Source organism: Doryrhamphus excisus, chromosome 16 (assembly GCF_030265055.1).
Source record: "Doryrhamphus excisus isolate RoL2022-K1 chromosome 16, RoL_Dexc_1.0, whole genome shotgun sequence".
Taxonomy (NCBI): Eukaryota; Metazoa; Chordata; class Actinopteri; order Syngnathiformes; family Syngnathidae; genus Doryrhamphus; species Doryrhamphus excisus.
This window is the reverse complement of record NC_080481.1, coordinates 8,019,239-8,045,966: the sequence shown is the minus strand read 5'-3', so window position 1 is coordinate 8,045,966 and position 26,728 is coordinate 8,019,239. Positions and strand designations below refer to the sequence as shown.

The 26,728-nt window shown below is 42.0% G+C and overlaps 2 protein-coding genes across 2 annotated transcripts in view; both read left to right on the top strand.

Moving 5' to 3' along the window:
- Positions 1-3,894: 3,894 nt before the first annotated feature.
- si:ch211-132g1.1 (T-cell surface antigen CD2) lies at positions 3,895-7,320 on the top strand. Its single transcript, XM_058051927.1, has 8 exons — positions 3,895-3,990; positions 4,127-4,420; positions 4,951-5,024; positions 6,163-6,337; positions 6,426-6,500; positions 6,580-6,657; positions 6,717-6,889; positions 6,960-7,320. The coding sequence occupies exons 1-8, from the start codon at positions 3,921-3,923 to the stop codon at positions 7,044-7,046; spliced, it is 1,026 nt and encodes a 341-aa protein (XP_057907910.1). The 5' UTR covers positions 3,895-3,920; the 3' UTR covers positions 7,047-7,320.
- A 3,124-nt stretch (positions 7,321-10,444) lies between these two features.
- ptgfrnb (prostaglandin F2 receptor inhibitor b) overlaps positions 10,445-26,728 on the top strand; it is a 36,585-nt gene continuing 20,301 nt past the window's right edge. Inside the window, exons 1-5 of the mRNA XM_058051799.1 lie at positions 10,445-10,816; positions 15,757-15,869; positions 15,952-16,210; positions 18,256-18,663; positions 21,045-21,473. Of these exons, the coding sequence (XP_057907782.1) occupies positions 10,768-10,816; positions 15,757-15,869; positions 15,952-16,210; positions 18,256-18,663; positions 21,045-21,473 (1,258 nt within the window). The 5' untranslated portion in view covers positions 10,445-10,767. The remainder of the gene's footprint in view (positions 10,817-15,756; positions 15,870-15,951; positions 16,211-18,255; positions 18,664-21,044; positions 21,474-26,728) is intronic.

The following is a 26,728-nucleotide window of genomic DNA, read 5'->3' as shown; positions in this document are numbered from 1 at the left end:
GGACTATTTACAATTTGGTATTTGGAACTAAACTCTTGATGTGGTAGGAAATGCTCCGCTCACCGCTGGCTTAAACTGATGCGTGTAAAGCAAGGTGTATATTGGAGCCACAATGCCAGTTTATCACAAATGATTTCTGTCATATCTCCTGCCACCAGCGGAGGCACTGTTTCATAAACTGCACGGTACAGTATATGTACCCCTGTATGTGTGACACAGAAATGCCGTACGTGTCAAAAAGCATCCGACAGAATGTTTGTAGGGCAACTGAAGTGTTTCTTTTCCTGTTTTCTTGTCACATGGTGTAGAAAAAGGGGATTTTCCGTCTGCAGCAGTTGTTTACCCAGGAGGGCCTACTGCTGCATGCTGCTGGCAGCTTCACACACATTCCCCTCTTCTCTTACTAACCCCCCCCCCCCCACCCCCCCAGCCCCCCCACCATTGACCCTTCCATCCCTCTGTACTCCAGATTTAGATAGCTATGTGGAGAGGCCCACAATGAGCTTCTCCCCGGAGGCCTGCACATGAGAGCGGGATTTATCAGATTTTATAGACTTAAGAATCCCAGTCGCAGTCGACTGAAACGATCAGTCTATTTTCTTCACTGCTTGGGTGAACTGGATCCTTTCTCTATTAATCAACATTTTCACTGAAATATACAAGAGTAGAGCCAGTGGCTAATTTCCATCTTGAGTCTTGAGTCATTTTGTGTGGACATAGAAGAGAAGAGAGCAGTCAGCACAAAACAGAACCATGAATTTGGGGAGACGTGTAACACGCTTGGGTGTTTACATTTACGTTTATGTTATTAGTTTATGGTACGTGTTACGTTTACCTCTTAGTTGTTGTTTATCAACCATGTAGCACTTGCTGTGGATGTGTTTTGTTGCACCGTGAGCAAGTACGTCATTCTCTTTGATGACCACCCAAATATGGACGACCCAATTGTTTGAGAGACACAGGTTGGAAGAAAAAGGGATGTGATGGAAATGAAATCTTTTTTTAATCCCAAATGAAACAGCCTCACTCTGATCGTCTTTACAATGAACAAGTTCACCTCCATCGACCCCTGTCACACCCAGAGGGCCCTTCTACGGCACCAGAAACCTGTCCAACACTTCCAGCTGTCCATCTGAGATAATGAACATAGCAGCACACCGACTCTGAGCAACACACCAAACCGCTTGTAAAGATGGAGTTCCACAAATCCACTGCGCACCCCAGAAGACATCCTTGCATCATTTCTAATCCCACGGATTTTTTAATTAAAACAGATTGCTGCGCTTACTGCTGTGCCCATTCCGGGCCTGCATGGCACACATCTTGAAATAAAAACTCGGAAAACTGAAGCTGTTTTTCCTGCATGACCTTTTGTCAGCAGCGTTTTTTTTGTTCTTGTGCTTGTGTAGTTTTTTCCTGTCAGTGTTTTGTTTTTTTGTACTTTTCTCTCTGACCTGTATAGCCTACTTTTGTTGTCTTTATTTGTTCAGTTTTATATTGTTTTGTACTTTCAACCTGTTGTGGACACTCTCAGTTGTAATGAACATTTTTTGTTCCAAAGTTCGACTCTGCATCTTGGGTTCCAGACCAACTCACGCCGGTTCGTGACAGAAATAGTTCAGAAAAAGACATTTATTTCATTTTTACTTGTAATATTATGAGAAGCAAACTTAACAATTGATAAAGTTGTCATTTTGGGAGAATTGGGAAAATATTACCAGAATAATGAAAATTAATATTATGAGAAAAAAGCCACAACTACGAGAATAAATTTTACAAGAACAAAGTTGGAAAATGTAAAACAAATCAACAACAGAATGTGGAAAAAACAGCTATAATTCTATGAGAATCAAGTCAAAATATTAACAAAAAAATGCATTCTAACAAAACAAAATTGTGCATTTTTACAAGAATTTGTAATATGAGAAAATATGATGTCATTTTTGTGCCATGGAGTTGCAATAATAAAGAAAAAGTTGTATTATGATGGGAAACAAAATACACTAAAATCTTGGGAAAAAATAGGATGGGGATCAATATTATAATATTATGGGAATAAAGTCATAATATTCAAAACAACAATTTTCCAAAGATTATTGAAAGAAAGTTGAAGAAAATAACAACAAAACAAACAACAAAAATTGTAGTTTTTATAGTAATATTTTAATAGTAAATTAATAGTAATTTTAATAGTAAAAGAGCAAATAGTAATAATAGGCTTTTCACACTATAACTACTATGTTGTGTATAAGTTGTGAGCATATCTACATGTTACTTGATAAAATATCAGACATCAGCTTGTCCACAAAGACACCAAAACCATGAGCGTCACTTCTGGTCACGAATATGAGGAAATATTTCTTCAGTCAACTAAAAGACTATCCTCCACAATAACACACAAAGTATACATTCATGAAGTGCACTCAGCCGTCCTATAAAACATGTCCTAATATTTAAAGTGTGCTTTCATTAAAGCTACCACTATTGATACTGGACTTTCCAGTACCAGCAAGCTCATGTTTATTGTGAAAACACTCCCAGCCTTTTAGATGGCATTCAGTCTGACAACAGTACACTCAGTCTGATTGTTATGGTGACGTGAGGGGTCCCGATTGGCTCTGGAGATTGATGGTACAAGACCGTGATTGGACCCTGAGGTACCTATAAAGGATTTGTGTGGCGTCTTTGGTCGGCTGTTGGACCCGCACAGTGGAAAAATAGCTGTTCTATTTATAAAGGCCCACTTAACAGAACAGGGTCATCTGTGTCATCTGTGTTGCATACAGGAACACAAGCAGCCGGAATATGGAGACCCAGTTGGTCAGTATTACAAGATGCTTTAATATCCTGCCAAATTGGCCTGTTCTGTTCATTCACTCTTGACAATATGCACATGCACATATGCACGTACGAGTCATCTGTAATACAAAGATCATTAATGCAAAGGTTGTCAATACAACCAAACGGCAACCAAAACCAAACAATAACCTTTATGGAATGTAACTAAAATGGCCACTGCAACTATGGGACAACTAGCAGGTGCATCCTTGCATCTGTAATGTCATCACCACTTTCAAAACTTTCCAGGGGCAGCCAACAGATGCTCAAAACCAAACAAAAAAACCTTCTGCAACAAAAATGCAAGTTTTCATAATCTTTTGGCAACTAAAAATGGCTATTGAGTAAGATAAGATAATACATAATATAAGAAGAAGGTTTGTATGTACATTAGATGCAAAGGCAAATAATAATTTTGGAGGCCAGGGGTGTCCAAAAATGTTTCCACCTAGGGCTGTATCCTAAAAAGGATTTATAAAGGAGGGAGGCGGCTGCACAGCAGTCGAGTGGTTAGCACGCAGACCTCACAGCTAGGAGACTGTAGTTCAATCCCACCCTCGGCTAGGTTAAATGGCGACTCCAAATTGTCCATAGGTATGAATGTGAGTGTGAATGGTTGTTTGTCTATATGTGCCCTGTGATTGGCTGGCCACCAGTCCAGGGTGTACCCCGCCTCTCGCACGAAGACAGCTGGGATAGGCTCCAGCAACCCCGCGACCTTAGTGAGGATAAGCGGTAGAAAAAATTAAATGAAGGAGGTAGGTTGCTCAGTAAGTGGAAGGTTGAACAAACAAACGTGGTCCACAGCGTCACCCGGTGGAGTAACTGTTGAATTGCATCTTCTTCCATCTGTTTCGTGTGTGCCAATGGCAGATGAATCACATCACATATTGAATATTTTCATTAACAAAAGAAAACTTCTGCTCCTCCTCAGTGTGACGTCACAAGTCAAATGGGCCTCCTGGATCACTTCCTGAACAAAAACATGTCACCCCTCTGACTGCCTTCGACAGGAAGTAACCTTGTTACCTCTTGCATCTCCGCAACTCTTCCGTTTTCAGTCAGCTCAGGAGATAAAGACGATGGAGCGGATGGCCGCCGCCTCTTCAGTTGTCCTTTTCATGCTTTGCAGCAGCTTCCTTACCTGCACAGGTACTCCTAACATGATTTATTTTATATAATTGGAGCCTTTTTTAATATTCATGTTTATTGGTAGCCTTAGGAAGCACTCTACCCAGCATCAGTGTCTTCTCTTTCTTGGACTAAAGATCTTTATTTTGTTTGAAAGGTTCCCAAAATGGCTGTGACGCCTACGGCGCCATTGGTGGCAACTTTACTGTGCCTCTGCATCACCGACTGCAAAAATTGGAAGACTTGAGATGGAGGCACAACAAGACGAAGATATTTCATCAAAGGCCGGACCAGAAGGTGGTCTTCGGGAAGCCAGATAATATCCATGGAAACGGATCCCTCAAACTTCTCAATATGGGGAGAAGTAGTGCGGGCATTTACATCCCGGAGGTTTATGATACAAAAGGAGTATCAGTAAAGAATCTGAAAAGCCTGTTTTTATGTTTGCTGGGTAGGTATCAAGTACTGTTTACATTTTTTTGGCATCTTCATTCAGCTATCAATGTGATGATATACAGCAATAATTCATTCCAAAAGGTTCGATGCTGGGATAGGCTCCAGCATAACAGCGACCCTATAGTTAAGGTTAGGATTCGGTTAGCCAGACCTCATAAAATGAAGTATTGACACTAACTAAGGTTTCACTCTTAGACATTTTAAACCATCAGGGGCTGCTTCCCAGTGTTCAGACCTCCACCAAGGCAAAGTGAGCCCAATTCAGCACCAAACTCTCCTTCTTCTTAGATCTGCAGCTTTGTCATTAAGATCTATGTATTATTCACAGATGTGTTTATTTTAATTTATTTCAAAATCCCACAATTTTTCCAAAAGTGGAAATGAATAGAAGCTGATCCAGATCAGTATTTGGCATTTTTTGTGTCATCCTGATGGAAACTGACGGGATAACGAACCCTCTTCGTAGTATGTCAGCTATCTGCCTATTGGTCCCATAATGGTGCACCATAATTGTCTGTCGTTTAGATCCCATCTCGAAGCCTGGATTGAAAATGGAATGCGAATCGTCCAATGTGAAATTCACATGCATGACTGGTCAGGTGAGAGCAAAGTTACCATGTTGTTTTCATTCTGTTTTGTTGCATTTAATCTCACATGTTGTCACTTTTTCCACAGAAGAAAATGAAACTGCATTTATTCGTATATTACAACTGTAAAAATATCATACATCTCTAATAAGTACTTTCTACATTAAAAATGTAACATTTTTAGGTGGGTTGCATATCATATACTCAGACTTGACACATGTTTGTGGTTTTGAGCGTGTCAACTTTTTGTGGTGAGTGGAAACGTTCAATCTCATGTCAGCAGGCTGTCATGTTTCAAGCCGTCATTATGGACTTGAACTGACAGCACTTTCTTTCGAATATTATTCACAAATCCCTCTAAATCTGTGTTCCTGAGCCCAGCCACCTTGCAGGTGGTGTGCCTTATGCTGGGCACAATAAAAGGCCACTCCAAACTGTGCAGTTTCATCACACATGTTGCAAGTGTTGAGGGCGTGAATGTCCAGAATAGAACTTCTACCAGAGATGTTGTATATGAATTGAAGTCGTCTCCAATGGTCTGTTGACGGTTTGTTGTTGTCGTCGTTGTCCACACCGTTAACCAAAGCCTTTGTTGCTAACCACGTAGACACTCGACTAAACAGTAAACTCGATGTTTGAATCGTTTTGTAGCAGGGTAGGACTGTATTCCCGAAAAATAGCAACAGTCGACCATGATTTTTATCAGGGATTCTCGGTCCTGTTGTGAGATCATTCATACCTGCAATAAAAGGCTGTTGTTCCGTTGATCAAGTCTGGTGCTTGTGTGTCTCAGTACAGTCACATTACTGGCCTAGTGATGTCACAGCGTCTTTTTACGCGTCTTCTGAATGCCTCATACTTGTATTTTAGTTAATTTAGTCGTTTTTATGCTTGAAAACATGCATTTTTTAAAAAAACTAATAGGCTGTATTCACGCACCAAACAGCATGATTTAATACATCATTACATCATATTTTTTGGGAGTGTATTTTCAGTTTGCGTCTTGCAATATTGATCCTAGGCAGATATTATTCAGGGAGAAATGCACTGCTCTGTTCACTTTTTGATAAATTCATGACGTACACTTAAATTGCTAGGTGAAACCTTTTTTGGGTCCAAAAAAAACCCCACTCACAGTTCTGACCCACAGACCCCTGATGTGACCCTACAATGGTTTGAAAATGACAACGTTTTGCCGAAAGAAGACGGCCGGACTCTCCTTCGTGTCGCCAACGAGGTGACAAACAGTATGTTCAGATGCAAAGTTTCCAATCGTGCTAGCTCCATGAGCAGTGACAGTCATGTCCAAAACTGCACCAAATCAAGTGAGTATGATTTTGATCCAGAATGCTGCTCTTATTTTGAGTTTGGCTCTGTGGGCTTTAATGCAGTCTCACGCTGGCTTCATTAAAGGCTCATCTCTCTTCCCTGAAGAATTGTTTGGCCAGGATTTTAGGATGATGGTGAGCATCCTGGCCAGCATGGGAGGTAGGCTTGTCGCAACATTATATTTATAATATTTCAAACATGTTTTTTTGGATTTATTCTAACTTTTTATCCTTGCCAGGGCTTGCTCTGTTGTTGATTGTCATCTTAATCGTTTGCTGCATCCGAGGCATACGAGAAAAAAGCAAACAAGTTGAAGGTAAGGTGTAGTCTAACATAAGTTATGAAATATGGTTCATCCGTGCTGAATTACAACAGAGGAGGAGGAGCTTCGTTTGGGTTGGACCAATCCTAAACCACAGCATCATCAATATCAACACCCAACCCATCGGCATCAGCCGGCTGACCACACCGGACCTCGGCAGCACCGCCGCAAAAAGCGGGGCATGCCACAGCATCTGGGAAGCCAACCGCAGCCCCACCTGGCACAGGTCAGAGGCGAGAAAAGTAATTGCAACCTACGGCCTCCTGACTGTATTCCTGTTTCTGTTTTCCCCTCAGGCCTCCAGACTGGTGGCAGATGAGGGGCAGCCTCCTCCTGTTCCCCAGCCCAGGAAGAAGGTTGCAGCAACAAATATACATACTTAAGGAAATTATGTGTATTTTTGGTCTAAATTAAGCATATAAAAATAGCAAAATGAATTCAAATATAAGACACATTATGGAGGTGTCAGTAATGTTATTGTAGACAAGTCTATTTACCGTATATAGCCCTTCATCTCCAAATAGCCTCTTTACAAGCTGAACTGTCATGTTCGGTGAGACACACAAGCACCAGACTTGATTGCCATGGCAATCAAGTCAACTCACAACTAAGTTTGTCCAACTTAAAAGACCAATTTCACGTGACTTATTGATGCTTATTGTTGTGGGAACTTTAGGTCAAATAACCAAATATTTTTGTTGTATCGACAATGTAAGTCAAGTAATCTCAACTCACTTTCAAATCTGGTTAACAAATTATTTCAATTAATTTCAATTTAATTGTGAGATGAATTTACTTGAAATAATTAGTTAGACTAAATCAAAAGTGAGTTGAGATTACTTGAGTTATATTGTTGATACAACAAAAATATTTTTTTATTTGACCTAATAAAGAAAGTCACATGCGCTTGGTCTTTCAAGTTGTGAGTTGAAATTACCTGAAATAATTTGCTAGATTTAATCAAAATTTTAAGGCAGCGAGGTTACAAATTTTTTAAAGTTGAGTCAACTTGGATTTTTTTTTTTACAATGCAGGTTTGATCTTACATGGCTCATTTTCTTTTATAATGTCAACTATACTGGGTAAAACCAGTGTAAAGGTGACTATAAGGGTGTCATTTCATGTCTAGAAGCCTGTAATAATGTTAAATACACATATTTAGAAGGTCACAAACACATAACTATTAAAATATTCAATTCATAATTAAGGAATCCTACTTCGCAGAAATTCTCTTATCAATATTTGTATTGAGTGTGGGGGGGGGGGTAAATGCGGATGTTTCAAACTGTCCTTTGCACCTCTGCTGCTCTCTCAGCCACAGACCAAGCAGGCAGGTGCTTTTTCTGCACGGATGCAAAAAAAAAATGTGTTTGAGGTTTTGTGTTGACTGTTTCTGCTGCGCGTCTGTCGAGTGGAAAGTTTTAGGCTGCTGTTCAGGTGCAGCTCAGTGAATCAGAATATCTTTAAATTCTATTATATATTGTGTACAATCATATTTAGTAATATATCTTATAAGAATATTAATTTGTTTTTTATCAATAGAAATACAAAATATTTTATAAATATTATTACATTGATTAATAACCAAATACAACTGTGTTTAATTGTATTATTTAAAATAATGTGTATTTTAATTAATTATATTATATTTGTATCAGTTAAATATACAAAAAAAATCGACATTGTAGTATAAATGCTCACCTTGCTTCTAAAGTTTTACTTGAATGATGTTTATTGAATTTCTAAAAGTAATATTCCCCCTTTTCCTCCAATATGTCTTAGAGCTGGGCATCAACATTATGATTTATCCTGAGCCTGAGCGGTTGAAGCCTGCATTGGCCAATAATGACCACTGGATAGTGCTGTAGTGTTAAATTCCTATTGCTGCTACTACTGTACTTTGATACCACTCTAAATTTAGCATGGGATTATTTAAAATGATATTATCTTTATTTTGGATGATGACAAATGAATAATAATAATAATATCTTATAGTAATAAGATAATACATGTGTTTTAAATTTGTAACTTGTAAAAAACAAAAACAAGCGACACATTCAACTTATAAGATATGCCTTTATTCGTCCCTCAGTGGGGAAATTTGGATACAGCTTATAGAGCTCTTCATTAAACAAAGTGTAACATTTGGTTTGATTCAGAAGCTCAAATGATTGCAGATCCGGTTCTAAAAGTTATATGTCCTAGTTAATGACTGATAGGAGTCAAGTATTGCAAGTGTGTGTGTGTGTCTGTGGGTGGGACTGAGTTTGAACAGATGCTGCGTGAGCAACAGATGCTAATACGTGGGGACCACATGGAGTGGCGGGCTGCTTGCATGTCTTCTGTGCCACACACACTTCAAAAATAGGATCCTCAATGTGTCAGCCAAACGGCAACCTTTGACATTGAGGTTACGCTCTCCTCATCCCCGTCCTTTGCCTTGGGCTCGCTTGCGTGCATAGGGACTAAGTTCCTGCCATAAAGTTGTAAAACACTGGATGAGTTATCATTCACAACACGTGTTCTACGCAAGGGGATTGAATATTTCAAAACATTTTTCAGAAATTTGCTGCATGTTCCAAGCCCAATGGATCATTTTACCTTCTGTGTATCAGCTAAATCCAATTCTGCGGTCCTTGAACGCATCTCTGATTGATGAAACACCTCAAGGGTGCGGCTTGGACACATCCTCAGTGAAGGACCTAGGGTCATTGGGTGTTTCGGGTCTTTGATCTTCAGACACCCTCACCTAGGCGACCCAACCGGGGGTGATCAGGCCCCGGTTTGTGTCCAAGCAGCGTGCTACTCCATGCATCTCCCATCTTGATCCACAGCCACCTCAAGGCTTTTTCGGCCGCCTTGCTGATGTTCACCTGATGTTACCTGTAATCCAGGTGTGTCAAAAGTGCAGGGAGTTGATGTATTGTTGGTCTATGGCATATTTTAATAATTCAATTAGTAAGAAAACCACAGCTAAAATGGAAGAAAGCAAAAAAGGGTAAAACAAACAAGACAAAGTTGAAACATTGACACTTTTTTTCATAAACGTGTACTCTAACAAACGTGTACTCTATCTCTAACAAACTTTAAATATATACGTACATGTAACTTATACAAATATCAAAATGGCCCTTTCATCCTGCTCTAACCAAAACAGAGAATGAGCGTATCGAACCAGTGGTGTTGATACTAAGGGTAGCACCAGTATCAGATCAATACCAGCACAATATGATTCTCTTTTATTATTGTTTTTTGTGTGTTCATATTTGATATTGATAGGGAATAAATTATATGTGACCAAGGCCAATACCTATTTTGTTGATATTGTTTAATTGTTCATGAATCAAATCTTTCTTCTATGTTTCTTTCTGATGATAACAATGTGCAAAAAGCTACATCCTCCAATTATTAATTGATCTTGAATCAGTTCAAGTAAAAAGTATCAAATGGCCCTAAAAATATTTGGTATGGAATCGATACCAACATGTGCAGTATCACCCACACCAGAACAGTGTACATAACGATGAACTACATGTAAGGTGAACGATGACGTCAGTTTAAAGGAGCCGTTACACATTTCAGGGTTGCACGATTATTTAAAAAAAATTGCGGAAGATTTCAATTTTAATTTGTGCCAGTAACCAAATGACTTGAGGAACATGCTGCGTTGGCAATATGTGCCACAGAAAAGCTAATTAAACTCATATGTCACGCAGCATAAAAAAACAGTGTGAGTGCTCTCTCTCTCGCTCCCTCTCGCCACTCCTTCTTCAGACCGCCACCTAACTTCCGGCTACTCTTCCCCGTCCTCTACCTGTCTGACTGATTCACAGTCCGTCCTGAGATTTACAACCGTGTTCGGGTCCGATCCGCATGAGACATTCACGCTCCGGGCGCTGTGGATTTATTGGGTAGGCTGGAATCGTGGTGGGCATCTCATTTGTGCTGCGGCTCCGCCCGGCGAGCTGTGCTAAAGTGACTGGCAGAGTTTCTTCAAGGGTCCGACAGCCGCCGGAGTAGAGGCGCAGTCCGACCCCCCACGCCGGACAAAGGGAGCAGGAGGTGGGGGGAAATAAGGGACATATTCGACTAAAGGAGCCCTAAATGATGGATACCTACCTCCTCAAGCTCGTCGGTGCTCTGCTTATGCTCGGTAAGGGATGTTGCCTTGCTTGACTGTTGCTTGATAGCTAATTAACCCCACATACTTGCCACATTTCCCTGCGTAAAGCAAATCTCAGTTCAGGAACGTCCGTTTTTAACACGCACTTCCTTGTAGCTACCGATTGTGTAGTTTTTAAACATTTGTGCAACCACGGTTTGAGTTCATGCCACCCACTATTTAGTTCGGCATATACTTCAACTCACTTTGCGATTTAAAATTCCAATACATTACATACTTTGCTACAACACCGTAGGCTGCACAAGAACCAATAAAGAAACCAATACCTGTAATAAAATGGACTACTGAAGTTGTTAGGCGTGTTTCAACCTCGTGCTGGAGGTTGGGCTCTGGTTGCCTTGGCAGCAGGACAATTGCCTAGCAAATACATTTTAAGGGTTTGTGTTTCTTAATCTGACATTTTTGGCGCTCCAAATCAATGGATCTTGGGTTTAATTCATAAAATCATCATAACATTATCTGTCAAAGTTGCTTTATAGGGTTAATTCCACTGTCATGCAAAGCTGTGTTTGTTATGATCTGCTTGTCTCCATGGTATCACTCATGGTCATGTATCAGACAAATCAACCTATACATTTCAATCAAAGTGTCACATGAATACTTAGGGTCCTTTTGCACTTCTCATTTTTGGTCTGATTAAAACGAACTCCAGTCCGTTTGCTATGCTAGTTCTGTTCATTTGGAAGTGTGGACAGAATCCGGGACTAAACATTTGGATTATAGTCCTAAAGTGGATATGATGTCACCAAATATGATGATAACCAGTCAAAGTTTAGCCAAACCCAACCGAAAGCTGAGTGAAAATCAGCAAATGACCAAAGTATCGCACCCTTAGTCATAAGGTGGCCTTTCAGATGATCCTGACACTGACATAACCATATGTTTAGTCATCAGAGTGAGTGTGTGTGTGTGTGTGCGCATTTGTGAGCCAGAAGGACTTGGCTTAAATTAGTGCTGTGTAAGATGCTCAAGTGTGGCCAGCTCTCCTGTGGTGCATCATGTGTGAGTCTGTGAAAGAGGAAGTGACCACTTCATAAATTCCCCCTGGAGACAACTTCCTTGATATTCACAATTTGGCTAAATGGTGCATGAAGAAAGAGTTGATTTTCCAAGAATGTGGAAAAGAGAGTGGTAGCATTTGATGGCTAAATTAGTGTCATCCCCATTACTGGATCAAGCAAACAAATGTGCATTTAAATATAGAATAGAAATGAGTATGAAGTATGTTTTATTTATCTGATTGATACATTGGTTTAAAATGTGTGTCCCAATATTTTCCCAATGCACTGTACGTATTTACACATTGACGTGATTTAAATTGAAAAATGAATCTACTCGACAGGCGCTCAGCCATGGCAGTAAGAATGCATGTCCACTGTGTGCCTGGGGTCGTACGCTGGACGTGTCCGCTACACCAGTTACATCAAAATGCCAGTTGTGTCCGCCTCTTTACATGATTACAACGCTTGCTGGGTGTCCTCAGGCTGAGTGGCTTCATAAATACTCATGACATATAAGCTTGAATTACGTAAAGGAAACTCCTCTAAATGGGCATTAGTATGTCAGAATTCTTCTCTGTAGTTCTTCTTTTATGATGCCTTTGCGCATCAGGAGTCATTGTGTGCACCAGAATATAAACTGTTCATCATTTTTTGGGGGGCAGAATAACAACACAAATCCAGAAAAACATGAAATAAAGTTTATGGATTTGTATTTTATTAAGTGAAATATTACTTAATGTTTGATGTACAGAGACTGCCGGTGTGATAATTAGCAAATGGAGCAAGATAACAGAGATCTATGCAATATCTCACCTCGTGGAGGAAGGTTGATTCTAAGAAAGGTGGGGAATCAGCCCAGAATTACACAGGACGAACTTGTTACTGATGTCAAAGGAGCTAGGAGCACAAGAAAAACATTGATGGGACACTCTGCTGTCATGGATTGAGAGGCCCAGAAGGCACACGTACAGGCATGTCTGAAGTTGGCCAATAAACACCTGAATGATTCAGAGAAGGCTTGGAAGAATGTCATGTGGTGAGATGAGACCATAATTGAGTGCTTTGCCATTAAATTGTCTCTCCGGGTTCGGAGGCAGAGAAATGCTGAGCAGGACCCCAAGAACACCATCACTATTGTCGAACATAGACGTTGAAACATTCTGCTTTGGGCTGTTTCTCTGCTAGACTTGACTGCACCGAGGGGCTGATGAACAGGGCCATGTACTGTACTGGGTCTTGGATGGGTCTTCCAGAATGACAATACCAAAAACATATGGCCGAGGCAACAAAGTAGTAGCTCAAGAAGATGTATGGTAAGATCCTGGAGTGGCCTAGTTCGTCTCCGGACCTTAATCCCATTGGAAAATCTGTAAAAGATTGGTGTAAAAGGAGCTGAAAGTTTAATTTGCCAAACGTCAGATTCAAACTCTTCAGGATTTGGAGATAATCTGGAAAGAAGAGTGGACCAAAATTCCTCATGGGATGTACACAACCGAAGGGACACACTCCGACTTCTGTGCTTCTCAACCAAGTCAAATTCTTTTGACTTTAACCCACTGGAGCTCCATTCCTTTATTTTAAGGCAGGTTTTCAGGGTTGCCATCCTCACTCACATTGTGCCCTGATTCAAACTGGAAAGACTGAACAGATCAAGTTTCACTGGTGTACAGAAAGTGAAAGGGAGCAGAGCAATCTTGGCGATCTAGATAGCAGACAGTGGCGTGTCCCTTTTTATTAATAAAGTTGAACTGTAACCCATCATAAGCCATTACGGGTGTAATAATAATAGTAATTTATCAAGCACAGTGGATGGGGTGACATCATGACCTGGGGTCCTTTTTCCTTCAATGGAACAATGGAGCATCAGGTTGGGCAGGGGTGTCAAACGGCAGCGGGCTATGTGAGGATGTTACTGAAGGCCCTTGTCTGTGTGTTAATGACGGAACAAACCACATTTTGAGGTGATTAACAAGAATGGTGCAGCTACTCATTGCTGTATTTTCAAGCTCTATTTTGAACCTCTTTAAGAGCCAACAGTGTGTCATGTAAAATCTGGCAATTTTTCAACTGGTCTTAACATTTTAATCAGGAGTGTATGTGAAAAACTATTTCTGCCAGATTTTAACATGTTGTATTAGTTATACCTGTTCAACAAATCACTGAAGTTGAATCATTTGAATTACTGGATAAATAGTTGCTGCTCTAGTTACACCCCTAATATCCAGCAGGAATAGTTGCAGTGTGTGTGTGGCAGTTGGATCCAACTGGGTGGTGCACATGACTGCCATCTACAGGGCTGGAGTGGGGCAGTAACACCCAGCAAGTCCGAATAATCAAATGCAGATTGTTTTTGGTGTGTCTGTTTTTGGCTGAGAACTGTATTTATTACCAGGTGCCATTCCGGTTTTTGATGAAATCCATCTTCATGGCAGCTGACTCTGAACTTCCCTGCCACAGGACGAGCTCAAAAACTGCAGTAGAAGATCACTGCAGCTGGTGTCTTTAAAAACATGTACTTGGGTGACTTTTAACCCTTAGCTACCTAAAGCATCCTGGGTTACATTATTTTTGCACAGATGTAGAACAAAAATCTCCAAGAGTTTAAAGAACACTTCTTGTAAGCGGTTTCGAGGTGGCAGGTGACACACAACACGCAAGTCTGACATCTGACCTCCCTTGAATGCTTTGCCATCAGCTGAGTGCAGAGGTCAGTTGGGGTCACACTTTGCAGTGAGGACACACACACTTTGGGTGAGATACAATGGAAATTAGCTGCCGCTAATGAAAAGAGAAACCATGGATAATAACATTGTTGAGTGGATTGTCTACATAAATCGCTCACTTTCTGCTTCCTAGGCAATCTTTCTAATCTGCTGACGCGATCATTCAGATGAATTCTCTTCAGCTGTGCTCGGTCCTGTTTGCTCCTGTTCCCTTCGGTTGCGCATGTTGATGCGTGTCCACTTTGTCAACACCTACGGTGGTGTTTCTGAATTTTTACATTCATGTTTGTTGTTCTGTAACATTAGTTTATGTGTAACTGTCAGTGTTATGACAATACACAATGTCTTTTTATAAGTTTGGGTCTGAGGACGGACATAAATGGACTGTGGGTGTAACCCAACAGGTGACAAGCGAGAACATGCAAACTTCTCACATACATATTTATTTATTGTATAGTTGGGTGTAGTTCTAGGAGAAACTTCACACCCCTGGCGAGGGATGCATTTTTTCATTAGTTTCAATCCCGATACTGGAATTTGTGCAATTGGTGCATCTATATGGACGTATGTTGGTAAACCCGACACTATAGGAGTCATGCTGGATGTCAAGTTGACAATCTGGGCTTATAGTTCAACAACTATCACTTTCGACTATCACTCTGGAGACTTTGGTGGAGCTGGCTGAACCAGGCGGGTCACATTTATATGCCTGCTGGTTCTGAATTAAAAAATAATAATATGGAAGCGTCTACAGACGCTATAAGAGTGACAAGGAGGCAGTCGATCAACATTCGAATGAACAAAACATTAAAATCAAACAAAACAGGTTACTGTCAGCTTTAACCACGGCAAAATAATATCAGCAAATGTAGATCGAAGAATATCAGCAAACATCTCACACTCAGCCTGATGTGTTTACGGCTAATTTCCAGGTTGTTGCAGTTTCTTGTCGATGTTACATTTTACATGATTTTACATGCTATAAGAACCTCCTCACTCAAACCCAGATGGCGGCGCGTTTATGTGTGCATGGAGAATGGCTCTCTTTTGGCTGTGTTTGCTGATATTCTTACCGATATCGATACTAGATTGGATCAGTCCCATCCCTACCCATGGTTTATTTTATTATGGGTATTTTCTTGTGTGTGAGTATGTGTATTTATTGTTCTTCAATGTCTATCTCAAGGTGGGTGCTTAGCCCGGGTGGTGACGGTGTCTCCAGGTCCGTTGATTCGCGTGGAGAGCCAGCCCGTCTCCATCAGATGTGATGTCAATGATTATATGGGCCCCCGTGAGCAGGTGGGTAGTATGAACCACTTATCAGGACAACTGTTTGGATGTTTTTGTTCTTGATGTGAGTCTCTCCTCCGCTGTCATCAAGGACTTTGAGTGGATGATGTCTCGGGAAGCCAATGGCCAGCGTGTCAAGATCATCTCCACCTTTGACCCAAGCTACTCCCACCCCTCACTCAGCAAGCGCGTGGCATCTGGTGACATCTCCGTGATGCGTCTTCAGGACAACGTGGTGGAGCTAAAGATAGCGGAAGCCAAGTCGCAAGACGCCGGCTTCTACTGGTGCCAAACACCAAGCACCGACTCTGTCATCAGCGGAAACTACGAGGCTCAGGTCCAGCTCATTGGTATGGGGGAGGTGTGTGTGCTTGCGTGTGTGTTGTAATTAGTAAAGCGTTGGAGCAGACAAGCTAGTTTTACTTTTTAAAGTGTGTGTATCTGTCTACGGTTCATTTAACAGCCAGTGCCATGACTTAGCAATGCTCTACTGGACATGTTTAAACCCCACCACGCATGCATCCGTGCATCGTTTTAGATGGGCTCCGGCTTACATTTTGGCTTTCATGCCCATGCACACTCTTCATACACATGTCAGGTGGGAGCTGTTGGCAAGGACTGAGAGACATCCATCAGCTAAGATGTATAGTACATACATGCATATCTGGAATTATGGTACAGAAATACAATAATGAGAGGGAATTTCTCCTCTTGGCTTCAATACGGTAACGGTAATCATTCTCACATATCCTGCTCAAAATGTCGATTTTCCCTGGATTGGTATGACACTCATGCCAGGACAGCGCAGCTTAGGTCCTGCATAATGCGGTCTATTTTCTGACACGAGAGAGAATCTTGGATTCAGCATTTTCCTTTGAGTTTAATTGGGTTTCTGGCTTGCGGTTACACAGCGAGTAGTTAAACACCCTGAATATAAGGAACAGTTATCCTGAGCGCAAACACACAGAAAAAAAGCATGCATATTTGGGTCTTCTTAAACATATTTGACACAAAAAGTGGTGTCATCTACAGTATAATGCACCATCATGTTCAGCTGTTCCCAGTGCAGCACCCCAAACACCTTGTTAAATTTAGACCAGAATTAACTAGGTAGCAGTGTGTACGTGCACGGAAGCGTGCATGAGCATGTGCACTTTGCTTTGAACGAGGGAAAGAATATTCCAATGTGTGTGCGCACAAGGGAGGCTCTCAGTTGTTAGCTGTGATGATAAGTCGGATTTGCCCCTGCAGGGTGTGTACCAGTCGAGACTTGTGCACAGCACGTCATTGGTGCACATGCATAGACACACACACACAGACACACATGAAATCTATCTCCCCACCGAGGGTGTTGGTTATGTAAGAAACGAGTGAAGTAGAGGTCGCTGCGGGTTTGAAAACTCAGTTCAGGCTAATTTTAATTGATAGTGCAAAACGTGGATTATTATTTATTTCCGCCTTGGCTATCTGTCATCAACGTTCACATCATAGCCACCCTGACCACAATGGGCTCTAGAGTCCAGTTGTGACAACACTAAATGTTTTTTTTAAATAGAATCTACTGTTTAACACAATATTGCTGACAAATGACAGTTACCGGCGGGTAGAATTAAAATATGAATTACAAGTGAATATTTGGTGTCACAGAAGAGAAGTTGTGTTTTATAATTTTTTATGGTGTTGGCATGACAAATTTTGGCAAAAACAGCTAATTCATTTTATTGTTTTTTATTTTCATAAAATATATTGGCTTTCATCAACTCTCCTCATCAGGTCTTTTTCATCCACAAGCTCACAAAATCACACACTTGTCAGACATCATGCAATGTAAGCTTTAAGCTAACGTGTTCATTTACACGTGATTTTACAGACATCATTTTACTCAAATGACTTTTATCACTGTTTCTCTCAGGCTCATTTGCTTTCTAAATGTTCACAGGCAGTTGGGCTCTCCTTGAAATTTAAAGTAGGGCACATGGAGCAGCTCAGGCAAAGGCAGTACTTATCTTCAGGACGTCTTGTTTTCCTCCAATTTACTACTTTTTTTCCCTGCCACAAAACAAGACATGAATCCGATTTGACTGATCACTGCGGTAAACAAGAACCTCCTGTCACAGATCAGAAGTCATCACAGCATTGTGAAACGGAATGTAGGTCTTGATCATTTAATTGAAACTGCGTTCAATGTTGTGAATGTATTGTAGCGTACTTGGAGTTGCATGAATATTTATATACTAACTGAAGCTTACTTGTTCTATGCATTGTTCTGTAAACTTTGGAACTGGTCCAGTTGGAGAAACTCGACCTAAAATGTGTAAACTTGGCTAAAAAATGACTTGTGTCATTTTGCACAGTGCTTTTATTTTATTTGAACTTCTTTTCTTTTCTTCACCAGTCATCCCCAACACACTCAAGGTCACACCTCAGACTCCGCCCTCTGTCATCCCCGAGGGCAGTGAGGTCACGCTCTCCTGTAACGTCACCAGAGAACTCATCCAGCCCACATACCTGTCTGTCACCTGGTCACTGAAAAAAGGGGGGACATCGGAGGAGATTTTGACATTTGGCCCACAGGGGGACGTAGTCACAGGGGCCAAGTACACCAGGCGTTACGCCGATGGATCCGTCCGGTTGGCCCCCGGGAAGAACGGATTGTTTGAGCTTGTGATTTCCAGAGTGACTACATCGGACGAAGGGATTTATGAGTGCAACGGAACGGAGTGGACACATGAAAATGGAGGGAAATGGATTCAAATCGTGGGCAAGACAAAGGAAATGGGAACTGTGGCTGTTGTTCCAACAGGTAAGATCAATGTTAAAAAAAAATTTCTGTCAAACAAAACATTCGCTGTCGCTGCACTGGACAGGGTGCTTTGCGTTGATGTGGTAGGCTAAACTTCAGTTGAGTGATCGGCAAACTCATTCTTTATACCATATCACTCCACCTTTATCAATTGTGTTGTAGGGTAGTTTTTGAAATGTAATTTTTCCATTCATTGCACCGGCATCACTCCCATGCTGCATCATTTTCACATCTCCTCTCTGCTACTCACCTTGCCCTCCCGATGGGAGCCAACAGCTGGTGTTAAACAAGCCAAAACACAATGATAGCCAATTAGTGTTGGGGTGTGACTGACTGACTGTGATTATTTTCCACCACATCAACTCAATTACAAGGTGCCCAACACATTAAAAAAAAATTAAAGCAGCTTGTATACAGAAACTGTAAAATTAGAGATAAAATAATTATTAAAGTGTAATTAATCACACTTTTTTTCACAGTTGGTTAAAATAAAACATACAAGAAGCCAGTTGGTAGCATTACGGTGGTTTTTGCTGAGATTGTCTAGGCTTGGCTCGGTGCTGACTTCATTCTCTGGAGGAATCCTTGGCTGCACTGACTGTAAAGGACAGGAGCAGGTGGTGCAAGCAGGCTTCAAACCTCACTGGTGCTGTGTCCACGCAGCCCTTTGCAACAGAAACGCTGCATTTGGAGCCTTGCTGAACATCCTAGGCCGCTATTAGAGTTGACTTTGTTGCAGCTGTAATGTGTAAATGATTTCCCTGCAGGGAGAAAAGCACGATCTCACTCACGCTGATAAAAGACGCTACAATGTGTTTGATGTTTTCTGAGCTGCAGCGTAAAGTGGTCGATAGAGAAGGACAGAGGGTCCCAGGGGAGAAAAATGGGAGACGTGACCTTTTTGTTGTGTGGCTGTTCCTCACTGGAATGGCATCCTTTGCTCTGTGTCCTAGGAGGCTGCTGACCCTCACTGCTGGAGTGTTATTGTGTTTTAGGGAGGCCCCTACACTCACACACTCATTCATTGTGGTTGCCGCGGTCACCATATCTTATATCTTTCTGGGTTACCATATCCTCTAAAGTGCTGGAAAACAGTCAGTGATTTATAACAAATTGAGAGTACAGCCCCACACTCACACATAGACACATATGAGCATGCACACAATTACAAATACGCAGGTCTGGGGACCATAGTGTTTCTTATTGACTGAGCGACTTGAGCAAAGAGGATGAGGAAAGTCAAACAGACTGGGCTTTGTCTTGTTTTGTCCTGTCCCAGACACCATACAGAGACTCCCAGCATGCTCTGCTCTAGGTTGCCATTGGAGACTATGTCCAAGTGTGTTGGTTAGAGGATACCCAGCAAGGACCCGCAACAGTTTTAATAAAAGTGGACTCTCTTGAGAAAAATCCTCCGCTATTTCTGACAGTTGCTGACGATAGCCATCTTGTCCGGTTTGTGGAGCTTTTACTTTTCACAGCACAAACACACAATTCAGTATTTCATTCATTGTAGTTTTGCAATGCAAGATAATATACAGAAAAGTAATGATGCAGCACAGGTTGCTCGGATTTTGTCTTTATACTTCTCACAGAGCCTTGGGGGGATATTTGCATCATATATGTCACAGTTCTCAATTGGTATAATTCCTCGGCATCTTGGTTACGGTGTTCCGAGTTTCAACGTTTGGTGGTTAGGTATTACATTACTAGTCGATTGATTGATTGTGGTAGCTCTTGATGAACACCAACAGCTTCCTCTGCTTTATGTTGGATGCCATGACAGATTCCGGGATCATATTGATATTGCTCAAGGAGCATATTTACATGGTATCTTGGATGTGACGTGGGTTACAGTACTAAAGGTGAAAATGTACATGCTGAGGGAGATTATTTGTAGTTTATGTTGTTTTCCTGTCATGGATTCAAACTACATGTGGTCCTTGGTTCATGGACTTTCGCTCTTACGCACTGCTGTTCATTTTCTGTACACATAGAAATAGAGAACTAGTAAGACGTACCCATGTTGCTATTCTGACAGGAAGAACATCACTTTTCTTCTTTGTAGTTAACTGTAGGGCAGTAAGGCAGTGAGGAAGACTTGTCTGGTGGCAGACATAAGACATAAGACGCTCATTGGAGAAATCAACATTGGCTGCATGCCCAGTCCAAGCTACTGAAGTGCAGCGACCATCATGAAGGATATATAGTATCTGTGTAGTATCTTTCAACATGAAAAATATTCTGCTCCTATGAAATGGACAGTAACAACAGCATAAGCAGTGTAGTGCTCCTGATTGACCTTTTTATGACCTTTTTATTTAATTATTGTATTTAGTGTAGGTGTTTGGTATAAATTTGTCGGTTCTTTTCTTCTCAAGGTCAGTCCCTCGGTGTGAAGGCTTTTTCGTCTTCCTCTCCGCCCTCAACAAATCTGCTGCTCTCCCCTGGTGACAAGCTGACCCTTCTTTGCTCCGTTGCTGCCGACAACCTGCCCTCCCTGTCGCTCGAAGTGTCCTGGCTGGCCAACGGCCGCGATATCATCACGATGGAGCGCAGCGGGGTGGTGATCGCCAATGTGTCTGCCAGCTCAACACAAGGGAACCGCGGCGAGGCCAGCCTGGAGCGGATCGGGGCAGACGGGTACAGGCTGACGGTGAGACAGGTTAGCGTGGAAGACGAAGGGACGTACACCTGCCGCATCCGGGCCTTCATCGGCAAAGGAGGGAGGAGCACGGGCGGAGGGGGGCGGTGGCACCTGGCGAGTGAGAAGATGTCAAGCCCTGTGATGGTGAAGGTGTCCCAAATCAGTGAGTGAAGAGACACACTGTCACACTATACACAAAACTATAGAACTACAGAAATTGTCGGTGTACAGTTTTGATAAAAGTATAGACATACTGGCCTGTGAAAATAACTGGAAACACAACCATCACTGGCCAAACACCAATGAGTTCACATCACGGTGAACATGAGCAGGCTGTGTCTAAAGTGTCAATATTGTGTGTAAGCACAGAGCATTAGAGGAATTTTTGCCGCTCCTCTGTGATGACATCCAGAGCTGGTGGGGGGTACGCGTTGAGTTCTTCCACTTCCACCATACTTGGCCACTCCATCACCTTCACATCTAGCTTCCTCTGCAAGGCAGTTGGGATCTTAGAGGTGTGTTTGCAGTTGTGTGTGTGTTGTGTGTTTCCAGAGGAAGGGGATCATGCTCTGACTGCTTTCTTTACTGTAGGCAAGACACTTGGTTATCTTGTGTTGCCAGCCATTTAGACAGTAATGGCTGTGTGTACTGGAATTTCCATACTGCAACATGACATACTTAGCACACAGAAAAAAAAAAACAGGATGAAATAAATGCTTTTTCCAAAGGGTGCCGAACAATTTGTTTTAGCATGACTAGTTAGCATGACTGGTTAGTTCAACGGTAGCCTAGAAGGAAAGTAATTCATCACCCCCCCCCCCTCCCCCTGGGAACAAAAACCACTCAAGTCATCTTGACAAGCATCACAATTGAACAGCCTCATAATTCCTTCATCACACACTTTGGCACTTGTCTCCGTCTCTTTCGTTGTCGCTCTTTGCTGAACGATCCTCTTCATTCAGTACAGCCTTTCCAAAGCCCTTGGTGATAGTACTGATGGATGGATAGAGACGGTTGGTGGTCTGAGTAGTCCCAACAGAAGCTGTCCTAACCCTTGATCAAACTTACTTTAGATGTGTCAGAGATTGCTGCATACAAGACCTACACTCGTCCACATCAGTACTTCATGAAGAGGCACGCTAAGCATCATGGGAAATGTATTTTTTAGCCATAAATTAGCTGCATGACAAAAGTTGTGTTAATTTGTAGCAGCTAGTTATGTAGAAAAAAAGTGTATTGCTTGATGGCAGTGCTTTGCGTCATGAACCCCTTGACAGAAATCAGTGTTTTCTACACTTCCGCTTCTTAAACTATTAAGGACATAGCAAACAGCCGCTGCGTATCAAGAGCCCATCGGACCCCACGCACCCCCAGCATGGACTGTTTTCTCGCCTGGCATCGGGGAGAAGGCTCTGCAGCATCCGCTGTAGAACAACCAGGTTTAGAGACAGCTACTTCCCCCTGGCCATCAGACTGCTTAATGCCAAATAAGCCCCTCTACCTGCCCACACACACATGCAAAACTTTAAATTATTATTCATTCATTCATTCATTTTCTCCCGCTTTTTCCTCACGAGGGTCGCGGGGGTGCTGGAGCCTATCCCAGCTGTCTTCGGGCGAGAGGCGGGGTACACCCTGGATTGGTCGCCAGCCAATCACAAGGCACATATAGACAAACAACCATTCACACTCACATTCATACCTATGGACAATTTGGAGTCGCTAATTGACCTAGCATGTTTTTGGAATGTGGGAGGAAACCGGAGTACCCGGAGAAAAGCCACGCATGCACGGGGAGAACATGCAAACTCCACACAGAGATGGCTGAGGGTGGAATTGAACCCTGGTGTCCTAGTTGTGAGGTCTGCGCGCTAACCACTAGACCGCTGTGCTGTAAATTTAGTATTATTTATTCAAAATTATTTAAATTATTTGTGCAATTTACTGTTTACGCTGTACATTGTTGTTCATATTTGATGTCATCTATTCGCCACATTATTATTATTATTATTATTATTATTATTTATTATTATACGGGAGCCAGGCAACGACATTTCATTGGCAATTTCACTGCTGTGTTATTGTGCAATGACAATACAGGAAGTCTATCAATCTATCTATCTATGATGGAATGGAATATGTGCCCAGTGCTGAAACCTTTTTAATACGTTGCCTTGACGAGGGTTAAAACGATAGAATCCGTGTCCCTGTACATCAGCCAGCGTAAGCCATTGATCCAGCGTAATAACATGTGAAAGCCTCAAAAGCCTTCAGGATGTATGTTACATTTACAAATACCAGTCCCCCTTAATGGACGGACACACATGCATAGAGGCTGCAACCGAAATCGTATGAAGGAATTGATGTTGTTGACATGCATGGCATTGTGTGTGTGTGTGTGTGTGAGAGTGAGAGAGGTGTGTGGTATTAAATACCTATTGTATGTGAGAATTAATTTTGTTTCAGAGCATGTTATAGAGCATATGGCACTGTCTAACTGGTAGAGCGGCTCCGTTTTAGCTTGGGGGTATACATTCCTACTGCAGCTACACACAGGAATACTTACACACACCCAGGAATACTTTCATACACAGTACGAGAAAAGCATTTCTTCTGATGGTTCATCCTTATCCTGTTTGTGTCTGTGTGTGTGTGTGTGTGTGTGTGTGTGTGGTTATCTGCTGGCATGCTGTCACCAGTCACTTCCTATTCTATTGATGCGTGCCCTTGATGTTTCACTCTATTTCTATGCTACAAGTACAACCTACCATTGAGGACAAAAGGTTTTTTTTTGTTGTGGGATTTGTTTGGGCACGTGGATGCAGTTTCTGGAGGCAATTTTGCTCACCTTGGGCTGCACTTCCAAGTGTGTATGTTGTTGTGTCAGCTGGAATTGTTGTCGATAGAGCTGCTCAGAATATGTCAATGTTCAAGCAAACTTTATAGAATAATATTTCCTGTGTTTTCTTGTGTGTCGCGATGTAATATATTTGTGTTTTCATTATGATTGTTTTGAGGTGCGGTCCTAGAGCTAGAAGGTGTGGCTCAGACAGACGGTGATGTCAAAATGTTCCAATACGACCGATCGCTGACTTCTGGATGCAGAAATGTATAACCCCCGGATTCCTGAGAAGCTCCATGTTGACTGAACAGCTCAAGAGGCTTATGTTATCCGCTCTTCATATCGCACATGCCTGCCAAGAGTGCCAACGGTGCATCCGTACTCGGTTATTTTGGCACGACACCACGTTCTTCTCCTCCCAAATGGCGGCTTGGTAATGCGGCAGAGACCAAACCACTAACAACAAACAACTATTTGGTTCATATTGATTTGGTCCTTTCTCCGGGTACTCCGGTTTCCTCCCACATTCCAAAAACATGCTAGGTTAATTAGCGACTCCAAATTGTCCATAGGTATGAATGTGAGTGTGAATGGTTGTTTGTCTCTATGTGCCCTGTGATTGGCTGGCGACCAGTTCAGGGTGTACCCCGCCTCTCGCCCGAAGACAGCTGGGATAGGCTCCAGCACCCCCGCGGCCCTCGTGAGGAAAAAGCGGTAGAAAATGAATGAATGAATGAATGATTTGGTCCGTCTTACCAATTACTCGATTAATCTAACCAACAAGGTTCACAGTAATCGATTAAGAAAATAATGGTCAGCTGCAACTGTTTTATGACGTGTTTACAGGGAATGAGATGTGCTCTCTGCTGGGATAACACGCCTTTTGTCAGAGAAAATAATTCAAAAAGATACATTTTGGACCAAAAATCATCAAATTTGCAGAGCTATGACTGCTAAATAGTGATCCACTATGTGCTGCTCAACCGGCAACTGCATGGTGTGCCTTGTTTGCCAGGTGTGGATGCTTTTCTGTGTGTTGACTATAATGGCTTTTATGATCTGCATTACCACCGTGAAGTTGCTGCTTTTCTCCCGTTGTTAGTGAAATGAAAAAAACAAGTATGTTTGTTAATAGTATGCTCATATAAAGAGAAGTTTGTGTAACAATTTAGTAATGCAGTTATTGGCATTGACCCATTTTGGTCCTTCACTCGCTGCACATGAAATTAGTCTTCTGTTTTTAGTGCTTGTTTTCAGCGCTCTTCTTATCTCGACTCTGCTAAACTCAAAGCAACATCACATGACAGGTGGCCTTGGTGGTCGGCAAGTGGGCAAGGTCATTTCCAAATACTACCGCCATCTTCCTGCGGTCCTGATCTGATCACATTGTTATTTCACAGCTTGATATCAACCCTGTGTTGTGCAAATGCCTATTTTTTTACATGCTTAACAGAATGGGAAACCTTTAACCGACACATAGCAAACTGGGTGGGCGGTTCAAGCCCTGATCAAATCAGCGTCACACCCACGCTTGTGCTGGAAACACAAAAAGAAGACGTGTAAGTGACGGCACCTTTTTAACAATTCATGTGTCATCTGCTTGTCTTTTTTTCTTGTGAGGGAAAGAATGGGTTACTTTTGTGTCCTCAATTTTTCCAGAAGTGGAAAACAAACAAATCTGTTCTAAGCTTGTTTTTGTGCACCCTCCCTCAAAGAATAGGGTAATATAACTGTATAGTTTCCTTATTTAAAGAATTTAATGTATGTGTATGGAATGTGAAGCGAAAATTTTTATTCTGGAATGCTCTGGTTTCTGTGTTTTGTACATCAAATTTCGGGGCGATTTTGGACCGATCTAGTTGAAGCTGGTGCCGGCTTGTGTTGCTTTACTAAATAAGGCATTCCAGTGACTGAGTGGCACATGAATAATTGCCAGGGAAGCTTCACACTTCCTCATCCATCAAGTGTGTGTTTACGTGTGTGCACACGTGTGTGTGTGTCTCCCAACAGATGGTGACTGTGCATGCGGGGTGCTGTGTGTGTTTGTGTGCGCTTCTATGACGTCCAAACGACATCACTCCAAATCCCGTCCATTGCCAAACACACAGAAGTGCACTCCTTTTGGATGCATGAAATAACACCCCATGCAAATTGTTGTCCTGTTTATCTTATACAGTATCTTGGTAATAATCCTTTGGAATGAGATACTAACCCAAATTCATTAACAAAGCGGTAAAATATTAGGAACGGCTCTCGGCCCAACACCTCTCCTCAGGCGAGTGTGTGCTCCCTGAAGTGTAACAACGCAATCTGGAGGTCAGAGAGATGCAGACCTCATCTTCCACAGTCAACAGTGTCATTTCCTCTCTCTTCCTACGACCTGGCTCCATGGATCGACGGTCCAAAGCACAAAGCAGCAATCATTGTGCTTTACTTGTCGACTGGCCACACCGGACAAAACCTGGCACTGGTGGAGGAAATAATGTGCCGCCAGGATGGGCAATCATTTCTCCTGAGGGCAGCTCAGTAGCTAACTGTGTTATTATTAGAAGGGTGTTGTTGTTGATTATAAAAGC

Bases quoted from the DNA above. Each gene is read 5' to 3' on its own strand.
- si:ch211-132g1.1 (XM_058051927.1), top strand. From the start codon at position 3,921: ATGGAGCGGATGGCCGCCGCCTCTTCAGTTGTCCTTTTCATGCTTTGC. The intron at 6,338-6,425 runs GTGAGTATGATT...GCTTCATTAAAG, and splicing joins CCAAAACTGCACCAAATCAA to GCTCATCTCTCTTCCCTGAA. The intron at 6,890-6,959 runs GTCAGAGGCGAG...TTTTCCCCTCAG, and splicing joins CGCAGCCCCACCTGGCACAG to GCCTCCAGACTGGTGGCAGA.